The sequence below is a fragment of the Rhinolophus sinicus genome, chromosome 15 (genome assembly GCF_057876585.1).
Source record: "Rhinolophus sinicus isolate RSI-liver-muscle chromosome 15, RSI-T2T, whole genome shotgun sequence".
Classification (NCBI taxonomy): Eukaryota; Metazoa; Chordata; class Mammalia; order Chiroptera; family Rhinolophidae; genus Rhinolophus; species Rhinolophus sinicus.
In genome coordinates, this window is record NC_142515.1 from 14,172,265 (window position 1) to 14,189,913 (window position 17,649).

The window sequence follows — 17,649 nt, forward strand, 5'->3', positions numbered from 1 at the left end:
GATGAATCTTAAAAAGTCCTACCTATAATGGCCATCTTGGATGTTATTAAAGCATCAAATCTATCTGGACTGCCACACAGTAGCATGCAGAGATCCCAGGCACAAGCCAAGATAGACAACGCCTAGCACAGAAGGGGCCGCCAGCACTTACCTGAGGAGCAGTCTGAACCCCTGTAAGGGTGTTTACAGGCACAGCGATAATAGGGAGGACTCTGAGTAATGAGACATTCGCCCCGGCCACATGGCTTATCCATGCACTTGGTTTTCACTGTAGGAGATCCATAGAGAAGAAGGTTCAAAGTACAGGACATTATTGGGGGCACATGTCACTTAGAGGGATACCTGTAAAGTACAGTGCTTGGGGACCCGGTGGCTGAGTGTGTGCCCTTGTCCATGGTCCTGAAATACCATGCCTTCTCCCCCACACCCCATAAGGCTTTTCTCTAATCCTTGAGTCATGGATGATTGCTTCCAGTGTTCATAGTCTTATTAGTCTATATTAATAAAAATTTTGATAATTTTCACACCGTCAACAAACAAATAGAGCCGCAATTTGAGTTTCTCCATTTTATAGCTGATTTTATAATCCGTTTACAGTTTTTCCCATTCTTTTGAGAAGTTGAGGGGTGAACCTAGATACCATTTTTATGTCGATATCCCAAACCATCCTGAAACATTTATTGAAGGATTTATAGGACTGAAAATAGGAGGAATAAATGAAGAGTTCACAGAGGAAAGAAGCCAACCATAAAACCCTATATGTATGTAAGACCCTCACTGCCTCCCCCATCCTAGCTAGATGGTTGCTACATGGAACAGAATCCAGGTTCTCACTAAGGGTGCCATTAATCCATAAGAGTTTTAGTCCTCATGCTTTATCACATAGCTTTATGGTGTGCCCATAAGAACTCACTAAAGGCAGACACAGCTTTTATCAGAGTCTCCACTAGTGAAGATGGCAGGAAGAAAGAGCATGGATCCAGGACTTAGGCACCAGGCCTCTAATTTCCGCTCTTCTCCTAACTAGCTGTGTGACTATGAGCAAGTCCCCTGGACTCTCTGGGCTCCCTTTCTCTAACTGAGTTGGGCATTATGTGCCCTGAGATTCTTCCTGCTGTCCCATTTGAGAACAATATTTCTCTGTTGTAGTTAGTCTAAACAGTCTAAACAACAACAGAAAAAAGTCCTGAGTTTGGAACACATCTTAGTCAGAGTCCAGTACTTCTCTCCTCTTAGCCTTGATGTTCTCATCTGTAAAATGGACATACTAGTCCTGTCATGCTAGGATGAGGATTCGGTGAGATGCCGTCTGTGACCATGCTGAGGCATCCATTACGCATGACACAATGTGTGTGGTTATAATTCTTTCCATGGGATCGCTCAGCCTTCCTGTTTCCCACAGAGTTGGAGGAGGAACTGCCTCCTATTCCGCTCAGACGTAAGAATGGATCTGGTGAAGGTGCACTCACCTGCCTGACACCTGCTTCCAGAGAAAGGGGCTGGGCAGCTGCACGCATAGGTGTCCGCCTGGATGAGGCAGTCCCCGCCATGTTCACAGGGGTTGGGCTGGCATGGATCTAAGACACGGGCAGAAGTCAGTGTTTGCAATGAACAGCAGGTGAGAAGTCCCCCCACTTGCTCATCGAATTTCAGTCTCCTGCCCAAATGAGAAAGCCATTGCCTAGCCAGTAACTGGGGAAAGAAGGAAGCTGGCATTGTCCTTAGAGAGCAAGGAAAACTGCAGATACAGGACCCGAGAGAGGGTTTCAGGTTAGAAAAAAGGCAGGCGAGAAGGAATCAGGACTGACTCCCCTCAGCCTTTCTCATTGAGAAACTCCCCTTTTCCCTCATCAGTGTTTTTCTCCTCCCAGTCTCGCTGGGAGGGCTGTGGGGTCTGTCTCTGATGCTGAAGGCATTTCACAAGCCCGAAGACCTCCCCTACTCCCAGTGCCCCGGGGTGGAGGTCAGGACTGGGGAAAGAAAACCCACCCCTAACGAAACACAAGCTTTCTGAACATCAGGCAAGAAGACCAAAGGCAAGAGGGTGACAGAAAAATTGACAGCGAGGAGGAAATGACCCAGTGGCCTTCATCTTTCTTCAACTACTTGTTCAGTTAGATTTTGTCATATTTCATCTGTGCCTTTGGCTTTTCATGGTTGTCTGAATGGATCTTCCCTCGGGGAATTCTTTATCCTTCTGTTCACACACATTGTTCTTTGGTTCAGGAACTAGGATCCCTGGGCCCGGCTCTTGTTTTGATGGTCCCTTCTGATGTTCCCCTGTTGCCCCATATCTTAGCCCTGCCTTCCAGGCCACTTCACACAGTTACACAGCTTTAATTCCAGCTGCTAAGTGCTTTCCATTCCTTCCCCTGGTTTAGTCACATGGCTTTGCTTGGGCCCAGCTTCTCATTTTCCTTTCTGTCCTACTGCGTGGGTTAAGAAACCACAAACACAAACACAAATGTGGTAGAAGCACACGTGTGTGAGTACACACACACACACACACACACACACACACACACACACATCCTAACAACTGAGCAACGCTTCTGAAAAGTTGAAAAGAGAAAAGAAAACCACAGCCCCGGTGGGAGGAAAGGAAAAGTCTTAACGCCAAATTTGTGAATGCTACAATCTGGTGCTGCCTGCTAACTCACATTCTTCATCATTAGGACCAACTTGTAATCAAAGACATAGGAATGACTTTGAATATGACTCCTAGTCACAGTGTCAGGAGACCTGCACGGTGATGCACTAACTCACCATATCAACTTGGCTAAGTCAGCACCTCTCTGCCTCATTTGCTTCATCTATTATTTGAAGGTGGGAGAGATGGTCTCTAGGACCCTCCCCAGGTCTCACAGTGTGTAATTCTAACTGAAAAAAAAAGCGAGTCTAGATCGTGTCTCTGATACCTATTTTACCAACGCCAGTCAGAAAGCAGGAGGCGAAGGAGGCCCTCGCATGTGATGACACATAAATTCCCCTCCAGGTGTGCTGCCCTCCTCTCAGGAGGGCCCCCAAACAGCTTTGGTACCTACCATCCTCTGTGTAGTACCAGTCAGGATTCTCGGGGTGGTCAACCGCACTACTGGTGGTCTCTTCCTGGTTGTAATCCTCGTAGCTGTACTCATAGTTGTCAGGAGTCCAATCTACAGAAGTGGGAACAGGACCAAAGAAACCCTAAACATTAGACTCAAATAAATCAGCATTTCATTTCACCAAACACCTTTTTTTCCCTAAGTATTTCTAAGTCCTGAAGAAGGAATCACGTGTCTTTCCATCTCCTCGCGCTGATGAGGTGGACAGAAAGGATCAGGCAAGATGAATTGTCCTTGGGGGTGGGAGTGTGATGACTCAGCAAAGCAGCTGGGCACTTGGCAAGGTCAAGAGCAGATGATTGAAAATGGGAACAAGAAGTCAAGTTCTGGCTTCCCACTAACTACAATCTTGGGCAAGCCAATGGAATCCTCAGTGCCCCAATTTTGTCATCTACAAATAGAATGAAGATGATTGGGCCTAAAAGGTCTCCAAGGTCCCATACGAGATTGGTCCAGGGTCATACCAGTTGCCCTTAAGAGCATTTTCCATGGCACTTTGTGGGTCACCTTAGCTTAATGAAGTTAAAGCGACTCATCACTGTCCCCTTGGTCACAGCATCAAACTCCCAGGTTGTATCTACAGAGTCGTCACCACAGCTGATATTTATTGAGCCTTTACTATATACCAGGGCCTGTGCTAAGCATGTGACATGAACCATCCATTTTATCCTCATAAACACCTAGGAAGTGTGTTATTATCTCTACTTTAACTTGAGAAACCTGAGGTGGAAAGAGGTGAAGTTACTTGCCTAAGGTCATATAGCTAATAAACAGCAGGATCTGAACTAAGACAGCATACCGCCCTATAACCCCTAAATTGCACAAGCTCGGCTGCTTTAACAGGCCTCTGACACAGCCTCAGATACATCCACACTTGCCCTTGGGAATGGGGTCCAGCCATCCGCATTGAATACCCTGCTTGCTAATTAGGGATCACCCAAGGACAACCTTGAAAAGGTTCATGGATCTTGCCCACTGAAAGACGGGGCAGCGTATGGAGTTGCCTCCAGGTGTACCTCTCACACTAGGCCCGCCCACTGGGAAGATCAGGTGTGTGTAAGGCTGGACTCAAGCCTGTTGTTGTCCGGGGCCTTGGGAGATGCTGGGAGCTCTGTGGCTCATGGAGAGAAGTTTGAGATTTGCAGAAAGTTGGGTCGACTTTGCTCTCTTGCTCTCTCCAGCTGGCAGGAGTATGGCAAGCAGAAGCATAAGGAAGCCATCCAGAGATGCATATGATAATGAGGCAGGAACAAATGCAGATAGCCGACTTGAAAAGGCTCTCCCACAGAGCCAGCTGATGGCTCTGCGGATGGCACTTTACCTAAGCCTGATTATCAACCACATTATCTTACTCTTCTCTCAGTCATTCCCGATAGTCTTTATCTCTTTGGCTTTTGAAAAATCGACTTTTGCACAATGGCTGTTTTATAGTTCCCATTAAAATGGAACTATCTTTTTATTTCCTTTTTGAATCCGCCAACTTTGGTTCCTTGCCAGAGTTTCACCTCATTTATCACAGTGTCAAGTCAAGACTCCCTTTGCTTGCTCATTATTTCTCCCGAGCTGATTTTCCCCACTATGAAAATGCTCCCAGAGGAAGCCACCTTTCCAGGGATGAGGATCTAGGTTGAAGATAAGGCCATTGTCTTCCCGGAGCAAATAAAGTTTCTTTCCATCTAGTTTGATAAAGCAGAGAAAGAAAAGTGAGAAACTCAGAAAAAAAAATGTTTTTCTGAGTTTGACATAAAAGATTTCCAACTGACATTTGGGAGAGACAATGGGGTTTGGTAATGAGATGACTGCCTCATTTATTTATTTCTCTTTTCTCTGGACAGGTATTTTTGTTTTTCTAAGAGGCGTTTATAGATAAGTGCCTTCAGATTGCTCCCATAATTTCTCCCAGCACTCCCAGAGGTGAAGGGTCAGCTTGACTAATCTTGGCTAGGCCATTAAAAATTAACCCCTTGAAGATATAGTTGAAGAATGAGAGTTTTACATAGACGGAAGGGTGTGACTTTCCCAGGTCTCTTGGAGGATTTTGACTTGAATTTAGCCCTGTGACCAAGGTCTGCTTATCTCTCGAGGAAGCTAAGGTGGGAATAAAACGTGTGGGCTTTGAATCCTACTCCCACCAACCAAGGCAATATGTCCCTGCTAGTCTCCAAGGCTCAGGGCCCTTGGTGGAGGTGGGTAGAACAGCAGAGGCTCGGCAGCCCCAGGTCCCCAGAAGCCATCCAGCTGGAGGGCTGTGCTAGGGAGGGCACTAAGGTCCTCTGTATTTGGGGTGGGCTGCTACGTGGCTTGAAAATGCTTTCTAGGGGCGTCACCTGGGAGGGTTTCTCCACCTCCAAACTTAAAGCTTACTTTGTCTTTTCTATTCTGTTGGCACGTAATCCCATTGTCTATGTAACAAACGTGTACTGTACAGCTACAATGGGCCGAGTATTATACCAGGTGCAGGAAGGCACTGAAAACAGTGGAGAGACATACAAATAAGAGTGGGATGTGGCCTCCATCAAAGAAGCCTCTAGTCTGGGTTGGGTGGGGGAAGAAAGCCAGCCAAGGAAGGAGATGAAAGGGTAGTGGGGAGCTAGACGTGGCCAAGACTAGGTCTGGTAGCCTTAAGTTCTATGTTGGCTCTCTTGTGCGGTATGAACCAATCTGATGGGGCAAAAAATGGCCCTGATTCCCCACCCCTCCCTGTAGCCACACCTTTCGTCATGTGATTTTTCATCTCCTCTCACCAAATGATGAAGTTGATTTCCCCACCCCTTGGGTCTGGGCTGCCCTTGGGACTTGCTTTGACCAACAGCACGTGGTGAAAGGACCATGTGCCAGCTGACAGAGTGCCTGGGCCTCAACGAGCACTGTACATGTCCTCTCTGTCATGGACCCCTGGGCCTTTCATGTGAACAAGTTTGCCCTATTCTACAGGAGGGTAAGAGAACATATGAGGCAACAGCAGGCCCAGTGGCCCTGGCCAAGGCTGCAGACACGTGAGAAAGTGCAGCTGATCCACCAGCTGAGCCTGGTTCAGACCAGGAGAGCTGCACAGCTGGACTCAGTCTAAATAGCCAACCCAAAGAATTAAGATCTAAATACATGGTTAGTGGTGTAAGCCACCGAGTTTGGGGTAGGGTATTATGCAGTAATAACAAATGGACACACAGGGCCTGATTGATATTGGGTTGCTAGTGGGATAAGAATTTTAGATTCTAGAACATTACTCGCTGGCCCAGGTAGCCATGGAGTTTTAGGTTTCATTGTTGGATCTCAGATGACACCCCTTTCTTGTGGTTTGTATTTAACTTGGTCTCTCCGATTTGTTTTCTTCGACTAGATAGTTGGTTTCTTAAGAGCAAGGGCCCTATCTATTCCTCTCTCTACCCCTCAGTGGCCTATGTGCAGTTGTGTGTTTGACAGACCAGTTTTTCCCTATATGGCTAAGCCTCCCTTCCTTCTGATTGGCCTGCACACAGCTCTGCAAGCAAAGATGGTGTTTGCTTGGAGCAGAGCAAACGGGATTTAGGAGAGAAACTCTGTGAGAGTTGGGTCAGGTATTTGATGAGGAAAATGCCTGTTGAGTTCTGCAGGAGTCTAGAAACTTGTCCAAGTACTTTTCTGGGCAGAAAAGAATGGCAACCTAACATAAAATTTGGTTCCATTGATAGATTGTAGAAAAACACTCCAGGTTTAAATACAGATTATTTGAGACTTTCTCTAGGCTATAAAAAAGGAGAGAGCTTTGGGGGAAGAATGGGGCAGCTGTCAGGAGCATATTATATTAGGTATAAAGAAATCCTTGTGGATTTATCTATTTATCAGAGTCTATTTCTAGAATTTATCAGGAAGAAGAGTGAAAATATCCTGAGTTAACCCAAATAATCCTAATAATAGGTTAAGTATTGAGTATTTTCTGTGTATCAGACATTATACTAAATAAATGTGTTGCACATGATCTTATTTAACCTTAAAATAACCCCATGGCATAGGTATTATTATTTCTATTTTCAAGAAAAGGAAAAACGAAGGCAGACAGCGATGGCATCAGAAACCAAGTCTACTTAACTCCTTGTCTGGTTTGTGTTTTTATGAGCCCTGGAGCCTCTTGGGGGTTTATGTTTCACGAGACTCCATGGGTTTTAGCTTCCAGGAAGTACTTCGCATTGGGAAATCTCCTTTAGCACATGCCCCAGGTCTCTCGACCAGGATTATGGTGGTCCATACCTACGGTCTCTCGGAAAAACTCCACAGTTCCTGTGATGGAAGTTTTGCAGCTGCTCTGGTTAAAGAGCTTGCCAGATGTGTGGAACGGAATAGAAATCCCTGGAATGCCGTCCCTGTTGGCGTCATCCATCACCGTGGCACAGACGGTTCCTCCAATGGCCTCCCCCAAACCCCAGCCCTGTCGGCCTGCATTTGACACTTCCAATGCAGCTGACAGGGCAAGCCCAGTGGAGACCCTCACTGGCAGGCAGCAGGACAGCTGATGGATGGGCTCAGCCTGTGTTGCCGGGCAGAGCCAAACCAGCTTTGAAGAGGCATTTCCACAGGCCTGTTGGCTGTCACATCAGCTGCTTAGGGGAGACAGGCAGAGTCTGTCCTATTTGATGGCCACCTCCTCTGCCACCCGTTGGGGACTGTGGCTTGGGTACCTGCTGGCCCAGCAAGACCCTCACCATGTACTATCTCCAGCAAGATCAACTAAAGAAGAAGCAGTTTGCCCATGGGCATGAGCACAGTGTTTCCTTGGCCACACTGTGGTCATAAGCCTGCTGGGATCTGACAAATTTCATCACAGCACAACCCCCATGTGAAATTAAATCAGACACTAATACGGGTGTTTTTTCAGACCTAACCTGTTCTTTGCCGGAAGGCCCAGCCACTATTTCTCACCCCGCTCCACAGTCAGAGGCTGATAGAACCCCTTGAGATGGATTCAGGAGTCCAGGGGTGGGGTGCTCCAGGGTCCTTTAATTACCAAACATCTAGAAGTGACTGCCTGAGTTCTTACAGAGCCCAAAATCTCAGGATGTTAAATCTGACGTTCTCCACTCCCTACTAAGTTGTTTTTTTAGCCTGTGCTTACATATCACCAGTGATGGGAAGCTCACTACTTCACAAGAGCCCGCAGCCCATTCAGATTTTTGGATAACTCTGATGATTAGAAAGTTCTTCCTGTTTGCAGATTAAATGCAAGCCTATAGTCAATCACCAACCTATTTAATTAAAGCTAGAAGCCTTATGGACACGTAGAATGAATCCACTCCCTTTTCTGTGATCTCTGTTCAGTAGGGCCACCGCTTACAGTTGTTCTTATTGTTCCCTGCACAATTCCAGGCTGTCATACACTGATAGTCATTGTAGATGTCTTTCATACCTTCTGGAAAATGGCAGTAAAGTGTCATGACGTAGAGATACCTCTTATGACCACAAAGTCCAACCCATGGACTCAGGGTGAGGCTGCTTTTCAAATACATGCGAGAGTGAGATCTCGGAGTCTTCTGTGCTCCTGCGGCTCCCACTAGGTGACCCCACAGTTCTGCAGCTCCATCTCTCTAACACCCAGACCAAAGGAGCCCCTTTCGTGGTGCCTGAGCAATTGGTGCTGAAAGCTGAGGAAGAGGCAGCTCTTGGCTTTGGACCCTCCGTGGAGTCCATGTGCAGATGCTGGGATGGCCAGCAGGGGGAGCCCTCTGAAACAGGATTCTCCAAAGGAGACTGTTGGGTTGGACATTTTCCTTTGCTTTGGGCGAAGGAGATCCTCTCAAAAACCCACAGGCCATGGTCACATATATTTTTTGTCCAATTCCACAAGCATTCCCTAAGCATGGGGCGGCACTGATTGCCTTGAGTCGGCACAAAGCTGTCTGCTCATCCGGGGCTTTGCTTCGGAAGAATACTGACTATCAAGCTGAATTTGGGCCAGTCATCCCATCGTTGCTCCAAATAAACCCTTGATTCCAAGTTTAGACGTGACGGCAGTCTCCGTGTGCTGTCTGCCTGGCTCCTGTCCTCTGTGGGTGGCTAGCCCACGTCGCTGCCAGTGGCGACTGCTGGCCTCTGCTACGATGGAGCAGTGAGGGGACTTTTCTTCCTTGGGTCTCAGAGCAGTGAAGAAAGAGATTCAGACGCAGAGCCAGAGACCAAGAGCAGATTATGTGGCAAGAAGGAGCAGTCCTGCTCCACCTGGGCCTGGCTGGGGGCACCAGGCAGAGGATACAGGAAAGAAAGAAGGTGAGAGAGTGAGGGGTGAGAGTGAGCCTTTGGGAAAGAGCAGGGCTCGCTGGGGAGTGGACACACTGAGTCTTGAGGAAACAAACCAGGTGGGGGTACTGGTGGGATCCATTGCCAGAGGTAGGTCAGCCTGGGGCTGCCTGCATGGCACTCGCACCATCCTCTCAGCAAAGAGGTGCTGGCTCCCCAGGGGGGTGGACTGAGTGGGGGTGGCACAGAGCTGGCCTGCCTGAAGCCAGTCATAGCTTGATGACATCCTCACTTTGCCTTGGCCCTGTCACCTCACCTAAGCCACTAAGGGGCTGTGTGACCTGAGGCAAGTTGCTTCCCCTCTCTGGGCCTCAGTTTCCTCCTCTATAAAATGAAGGGCTTCAACTGCATCAGCAGTTTTTCCCTTTGGGTCCTGAGACTGGGCATGGGGTATCCACAGGCAACTCAAAATTGTGTAAAGCATTGTGTGTGTGCATGGACATATAAATGCCCAGGAATGCATTTTTCTGGGGAAATTCTCAAAGGAGTCTGACTTCTGAACTGTGTTAACTCTGAGGTCTTGCCAACACCCACATGTGTGGGCCCCCTTTCCTCCATCCCAGAGCCAGCCTGTGAGGAGCTCCCGGAAGATCTGCCCACTCACCTGGGTCCGGGACTGGAAGGAAAGACATCAGGGAGAACTGAAAAACAAAACGACACAGAGCAGAGCAAGGATGAGTCTGCCGAGCTGGCTGAGTGCCTTCCTGAGCTCCTGCAAGCTGAGGGGAGCCTTTCACAGGGTCATGTCCAGGGCACAGGAGCACTGGGTGCTTTCTGAGGGCTGCAGCTGGGGCCAGGGTTGGAGGGAGGGGGTGGGGCCTATTTGAAGACATCCTAATCCAGCGGAAGCATTGCCCTTCTGCCTTGGTATGGATGTGCGGTGCTCGCACTTACCTGTTCTCAGGTTGGAACCTGGCTGTACAGGTAGGTTTTGACCATCTGGTCAGCTATGGTTATTAGCATGCATTGAGCATCTCCTCTCTGCCTGATTGTGCATTGCTGCATTTAAGTCTTCTAACAACCCTGTGAAAAGGCTTCTATTAGCCTGATCACAGATGAGCAAATTGAGGTCAGAGGTCACACAGCTGTGTCCAGGTGACTGCCTTGGGTGACAGTTTCTTTGGCTTGGGGATGGACAGATACTTAACCCACTCCAATGACTTCTCATTTTCTTCTTGGAATAAAATACAAACACCTGCCACGACCAATCAGCCTCCTCTCAAGCTCTTCCCTCCCCCTGCCCCTGACAAATCTCCAGCCATCCCTGGATTCAAAATGGCTCTAGCCATGCTCCATCCACCTCAGGTGCTATTACAATTGCTATTCCCTCTGCCTGGAAAGCTCTTCCTCATGACTGTCACTAGGTCTCAGCTTAAAAGTTATCTCCTCAGGAGTCCTCCCTAGCTCCTTCTCAGTATGACACACACACCCATTGTTCTGTCACTGCATCCTTCCAGCACTTCGTTTTGTATTTGTTTATTTGCATGTTATCTCTCACATCCGACATGTCCTCCAGAGAGGCAAGGACCTTGTCTGTTTCACCACTGATGTCATTACCCAAATACCAAGCACAGTGCTTGGCACATGGCATTCCTTAAAAAGTTTTGGCTGAAGAAATAATGGTATCAACTGTACCTCTTAGAGTGCAGTGCTCACCAGGAAAGGAAAGTTTTACTCCCTTAATAGCAGGAATATTTTCTTTCACTTAAATCAGGGGTCAACAAATTAAGGCCCTTCAGCCAACCTCAGCAGTTGCGGTTTTACAAATAAAGTTTTTTTTGGAACAGGCCATGCCCATTTGCTTCCATACTGCTTGTGGTGCAATGGCAGGGTAGTTGTGACAGAGACAGTATAGCGCCAAATATGGCCTGTCTGGCACTTTATAGACAAAGTTTGCTGACCTCTGATTTAGAAAATGAGAGACTCTATCAGCTGCCACATTTCCCTTTGGGACTTGGTGGTCGTGTGTGCACCTTCCCGGTACCCACATCTATCTAGGCAACTTGGTGTTCTTGCTTGCTGTACCCTCGGCAGAATTTCTAACTTTCTGTTCTACTGTAGGCCTCCGTAACCATTTGGGGAACTAGGCAGATGATACATTAGGGAAGAAAAGTAAGAAACAAGAATGTATCCTGACATGACATACCAAGGGCCCATCAATAAGTAGCGTTCTTGACAGAAATGCTTATCCTGAATCTCCTCCCGAGGAACATGACAGATCCAAGTTGTAGGCTTTCTGCACAACAGCAAGCCTAGACCCAGCACAAATGCCAATGTCATGTAGACAAAAAAGATGGGAAGACGGCTTTTTATTAAATGAGATTAAAGAGACAAAACAGCCAAATGCAGTGTGTGGTCCACGACAGCATCCTAGATTGTATTACTATAAAATAGCTATAAAGGACATTGTTGGGACAATTGGGGAATTTGAATGTAGACTTATGTGAGGTAGTATTATTGTAGCAATGTTGAATTTCTTGAGCGTGATAATGGTATTGCGGGTTCTGTAGGAAAGTGTTCTTATTCTTCGGAGATGTGTGCTGAAGTGTTGAGGGTGATGTCTGCAATTTAGCTGCAAATGACTCAGCAAACCAACCAACCAACCAACCAACCAACCAACCAACCAACCAACCAAAACAAATTATATATATATGAGCCGAGGGTGCCAAAAATATGTATACATATGACTTGTGTTCATCTTTTGTTATCGGCCTATATTGAGTATTACAATTTTAATACAGTATTTTCCTTTCTTAAAATGTGTATACATTTTTTGGCTCTCTCTCTCTCTCTCTCTCTCTCTATATATATATATATATATATATATATATATATATATATATATATATATGCACAAGCGAGAAAGCTATGTGGCAAAGTGTTCGTTGTTGCAACTATCTGGATAAAAGATATTCATTGTCTTAATCTCTCCACTTTGCTGTGGGTTTGAAAAATTACAAAATGAAAAGTTAGGGAGGGGAAAGGAAGGCACCAAAAGGGAGAGAGGCCATTTGTTGTCTGGACTGTGCCTGTTTAATTGCGTCATTGTCCCACAACCCTGTTGCTGGAGAAAATGAGACAAAGGGTGGGTGTTTTGTTTGCGGGTGGGGGTGATACGGGGAGGCCTGGCAGAGGAAAGGCAGGCTCAGGTCTCAAGGGTGTTCCTGGGTCTGGGGTGCTTGAATGGCAATATCTGAAGTTGACGCCTCTGGGCTTGCGTGCCAGGGCATTACCAAAAATGGGGCCCCAGAGGACGCCAAGGACAGATGCATGTTGCCGTTCTTTCAGTCTTACCCTCGTCACACCCAGTCAGCTCTGCCTTGGTCCTGGTCCTTTGTCCTGTCTCATCATCCATCCATTTAGCTTGTCTGGAGAGCAGGGCCTCCCCCTCTCTACTTGCCTCTGCCCAGCCCTGAGGAGATAGAGATACCCCCTGAATTCTACTGTTTGAGCTGAGTAGTGTGGGCCATGCCTGGCCACCTTCAGCCCTGAGAAACGGGCAGGACAGAAGGGAGCACTTCAGGGAGCATCCTTCCCAGGACCGAGTATGGAAAAGGCCCTCGAACACGTGAGCCTGGGCCAGAGCCCCACATCTTAATTCTAAACTAGAGCCTGAGGGTCAGCCAAGTGCTGCGCTGCCCATGGCCAGCAGATGGCAGACGTGCCCTTCCCAGGAGTTGTAACTGGAAGCTGGAGGCAGAGGGAAACCAAACAAAAAGAAAGCCAGATCTTCCTGGGCTGGGGGTTGTGGCGGGGGTGTGGGTGTGGGGGCTTGCAATCCCATGGGTTCTCAAGGAGTCTGAAGCAGCTGCCGCGCAGCTGTGCAGCCTGGGCTGCATGTCAGGGGGATCTGAAGCAGGCCCACTCCTTTTGTGAATCACTGAGTCCACAGCAGAGAGAGGCTGTGGTGATATGTGGAAACTGGCAGCCCAGACACCAAGCTGGGTAGGTGGGGGAACACACGGGAAAGGCCAGGCCAGTAAGGCAGTTACTGATGCCACACAGCTGGATCCTGAAACCAACCAGGGTGATGGCGGGGGCGGAGGATGGATTTGTCTCCTTGCATCCCATATTCCATTCAGTTTTTCCAGAGACAGGGAAAGGATCGAAGAAGTCCTACTCCTGGGACTTACAAAGTCAAAAGAAGATGAATGCAGAGCAAGGAGGAGGCGATAACTATGATTTCAGTTCACATTTATTAGGAGCTGACATTGTGCCTAGAATTATGCTAAATGTTTTACATGCATTTTGTCTCATTGATGGCACACAATACTTGATAATGGAGGTACTGTAAGTACAGCCATTTTAGAGGTAAGAAAACAGACTTGCAGAGATTAAGTTGCCCAGAGTAACTCTGTAAGTATTGGAGCTGAGATAAAATGGAGCCAGTTTTACACCAGACCTCTCACTCCCAATCTCCATGGCTGTGAGGGATGGGGAACCGTGATGTATGTACATTGTAACAAAAGGATGGAGGGGAAGGAAACAGAAGAGTTTGCTAACCCTAAGGGAGGAGAGGCACTGAGCTCCATTAAGAGATTGGGCCCCTGTTCTTGGAAAGCTTTGTGAAAATCCTGTCTAGACTAGCCCAGTCCTGGCAGGACACAGACAGGGCCCTTAGGCCCCAATGATAACTGGGGAGCCTCAGTCAGTTCACTGAGGCAAACACATCTCAGTAAACATCTCCACCCAGATCCAAAGGCAGGTAAGGCCCTGCCTGCTTCTCCCACCACATCCGTTCCTAGTCTCAACAGGGCTAAAATACCGTAGCATGGGGTCAGAACTGCCCCAGAGCCCCTTAGAGAGCTGGAAACATCCGCTACTTGCACATGGAAAGGGAGGTGCTTTGCAAGAGATTCAGGGAGACCCCTCTAGATCCAACTGATGGACCATCTCTTCCACGCTTGGGCTTTCTCAATGGATCCATGGCTCAGGACCATAGCCTTCCCCAGTTAGGAGCTGGCCCTCAACAATGTGAAACTCCCGCCCAGTGACCAGAGACCATGTGTCAAGGTCAGGTGTCTTATAGGCTAAGGTTGGTTAGTGGGGAAGGCAGGGAGGGGCAGAGAGAGAAGGAAGGCAGAGAAAGAGAGAGAAGTGTCTCTGAGACTTACTGATTTACAGTATAATCTCCTTCGGTGTGAAGGGCATTGAGGTCTAACCTGTTTGGTCCTAATGTAACGATTATTTTAACTCAGGTTCTTCCTCTACCTTTCAGAGTTCAAAATCTTTTGGAAAACAAAACAAAAGGGCAGAGGTTAAAACTCTGAGTTGACGATTTCCAGGAATTAGCTGATAGAAAACGGTCTCAGAGGATTGGGAAGCAATAGAGGGCCAGTCCTGCCTTTGGGGGCCAGAAGCTTGGCTTAGAAGGAAACAAAAGCAAAAAACATCTTTCACCTGAGAGGTAAAATATCGGGACTCTACTCTCAGCCATCCCTTCCTCTTCAGATGTACTTTTTTGCTCACATGAACTGGTGGTAGAACAGATGCTGCTACCACCAGGAAAGGACTGTAGTGGGTAGGAGAGATCTCTGAGCCACGGCTAAGTGAGGCTGCAGCTGCTGGGCTGGAAGACTGACCAAGGAAAACAGTGCGCAGCTCAGCAGGGCCAGTCTCCACTGCTGCACAGAGCTCAAGGTCAAGGTGAGGGGTGGAGGTGACAGAAGACACGTGTTGCCAGTGTCCCAGTCATTAGCCCAGCTGCTGACTCAAACCATCCTTCTACACTGGCTCATGCTGCAAACATAAGCTATGTCATGAGATAAACAGTTTTGCAAGGCCACTTAGTCCTTTTTTAAAAAATTGTGGTAAAATATACATAACATAATAGTCTTCATTTTAACTATTTGTAAGTATACCATTCAGTGGCATTAACTACATTGTCAATGCTTTATAACTATCACTACTATCTATACCCAAAACTTTTTCATCATCCCCAACACAAACTCTAAATCCATTAAATAATAAATCCCCCTGTTCCCTCCTCCAAGCTGCTGGTAACTTCTATTCTACTTTGCATCTCTATGAATTGTTTATTCTAGGTGCCTCATCTAAAGAGAATCATATAACATCTGTCCTTCTGTGACTAGCTTTATTGCACTGCGCATAATGTTTTCAAGGTCCGTTCATGTGTAGCATATATCAAAATTTCATGCTTTCTTGTGGTATTCCATTGTACATTACATTCTGTTTATCCATGCATTTGTTGATGGACACTTGGATTATTTATATCTTTTGGCTATTGTGAATAATGCTGCTGTGAACTCTGGTGTACAAAAACCTCTGCTTTCCACTCTTCTGGGTATATACCTAGGAGTGGAATTGCTGGGTTATATGATCATGCTATGTTTAACTTTTTGAGGAACCACCATACTCTTTTCCACCGTAGCTGCACTATTTTACATTCCTACCAGCAGTGCGTAAGGGTTCCAATTTCTCCACATCCTTGCTAACACTTGCTATTTTCCCTTTTTTAAAATTCTAGCCATCCTCATAAATGTGACGTGGTGCCACTCTATCCTTTTTAGTCACAAGGAATCTCACCCTTCTCGCTTTCGCTCACAAGCTGTGCAATGCTGTCCAGGAATTGGTGGCTTCCTGGTGGCTTTGCTCTAATATGAAGTTCGGGGCAAGGAGGGAAGGTTCGAATGGGGAAATTTGGAGGCCAAAGGAAAAGGGACCAGACAGTGGTCCCTCTGTGTGGTTTCCTTCTTGGGAGCCTGGGTGAAGCCTGGAACCTCAGTGATGAGCCAGAAGGTATCATGGAAAGGGGCTGGCCTAGACCCTTCATCTACAGACCGCACAGCTGAGGCCCAGGAGGGGCAAGTGCTCCTGTGAGGACATGAGTGGATTGGGGTCGGGCAGGGGCTCAAGACCAGGTCTCCTCACTCTGAGGTCAGTCACCTGTGCCTGATTCAGGAGGTCCCTGTGCAGCTTTCCTGCTGTAAAGCTCAGCGCTTTAGAGCCCACTCAGACCCCTATCCAGTTAACTGAGGGATGGACTGCAGCTTCATGTGGCAAGTAGCGATAGGGCAGGGAGCAGAAAGAAGAGTCTCCCGGGTAGACCTGGGAAATTTCTACTTTTATCTTGAGATCTTGATAAAAATGCAGCTCCCTGAGCTCCCCCTACAAGAGTGATACGTCTGTGGTTCTGGAATGGGCCCAGAACATGCATTTTCAAGCAGTACCCAGGTAACTCTGCCCGTGAACACTCTGATTATACCTCTCTTAGGCATGAAGCTTCTGGCCAAGGAGATTCCTGGGCCTATCTTTGCTCCTGTGCAAGTTGTTGAATCTCTCTGTGCCTCAGTTTCCCCAATTGTAAAAGTAAGAGTTCCTTTACCCAACCTGCTGTTTAATTCAAGGGGATTTGGCTGCCCAGGGGGAGTATAGCATTTACAAAAAAATTACTTTTTGGTTAAGTATTTGCTGAGAAATATCAGTATAAATGGGACTTGGGTCAGATAGACCGCGGGGTGGGGCGGGCGGGGTTGTTGAAGTTTAGGGAGTGACACCATCCAGGATGAGGAGATTGTATAAAAACAAACACTGTTTTCTGGATGTGATCATGTACCTGTAAGCCTTTTGAAAAGGCAATGAACCAACAAAAGAGCAGACAAGTCTGGGGCCTGCCACGTGGGCACACGCCCCCATATTGACTGTCTTGGCCAATTGGCCTCAGCCGACAGCCCAGGGGCTCAGAAAAGTAGCTTCCCACTGATGGAAACCAACTCCACCCCTGAAGCTGTCTTCACTTCTGTGCTTCCCGTGATGTGGAATGCGAACCACTGGTAACACCCAGACCGATTCGTGTGGCACCGAGCCAGGGCGTGACATCACATCAAAAATGCAGCATGAAAAAGTCATTCCCTTCTCAATTTTACTGTCAACCCTTCTGATCCTATCAAGGAAAAAGACTCAGGTGGTTCTGGTAGGTTTCTATCCTCTACCTCTCGCTCATCTCCCCTTTTAACCAGGAGAAAGCAGGCTTCAGGCTCTGAGCCGTAGGGTGACAACTGTAGCCAGTTAGAATTCAAAGACCCCATTTAAAAAAGAAATTTTCCACTTACAGTAGTTTCCTTTAAAAATAAACCTATTTAGGTAAAGACTAGGTGAGTCTGCTTAACAAGAGTACTAAGAAACTAGTTTGGGCTTTGGCAAAATTTCTGAAGTTGGATTCATTCACGATTAAAGTTTTGAAAGCACTGAACTAATAGTCACCTATCTGACAAGACTTGATCCTTCTGGTGTTAAAAGGAAAAGCTTCAGGGGCCGT

At 47.3% G+C, this 17,649-nt stretch overlaps 1 protein-coding gene across 1 annotated transcript in view; it reads right to left on the reverse strand.

Annotated features, from left to right (window-relative positions):
• Positions 1-17,649, reverse strand: part of HABP2 (hyaluronan binding protein 2) — a 33,244-nt gene that overhangs the window by 9,790 nt on the left and 5,805 nt on the right. Inside the window, exons 3-6 of the mRNA XM_019725188.3 lie at positions 9,976-10,012; positions 3,045-3,155; positions 1,470-1,577; positions 152-268 (exon numbers count right to left, since the gene is read on the reverse strand). Of these exons, the coding sequence (XP_019580747.3) occupies positions 152-268; positions 1,470-1,577; positions 3,045-3,155; positions 9,976-10,012 (373 nt within the window). The remainder of the gene's footprint in view (positions 1-151; positions 269-1,469; positions 1,578-3,044; positions 3,156-9,975; positions 10,013-17,649) is intronic.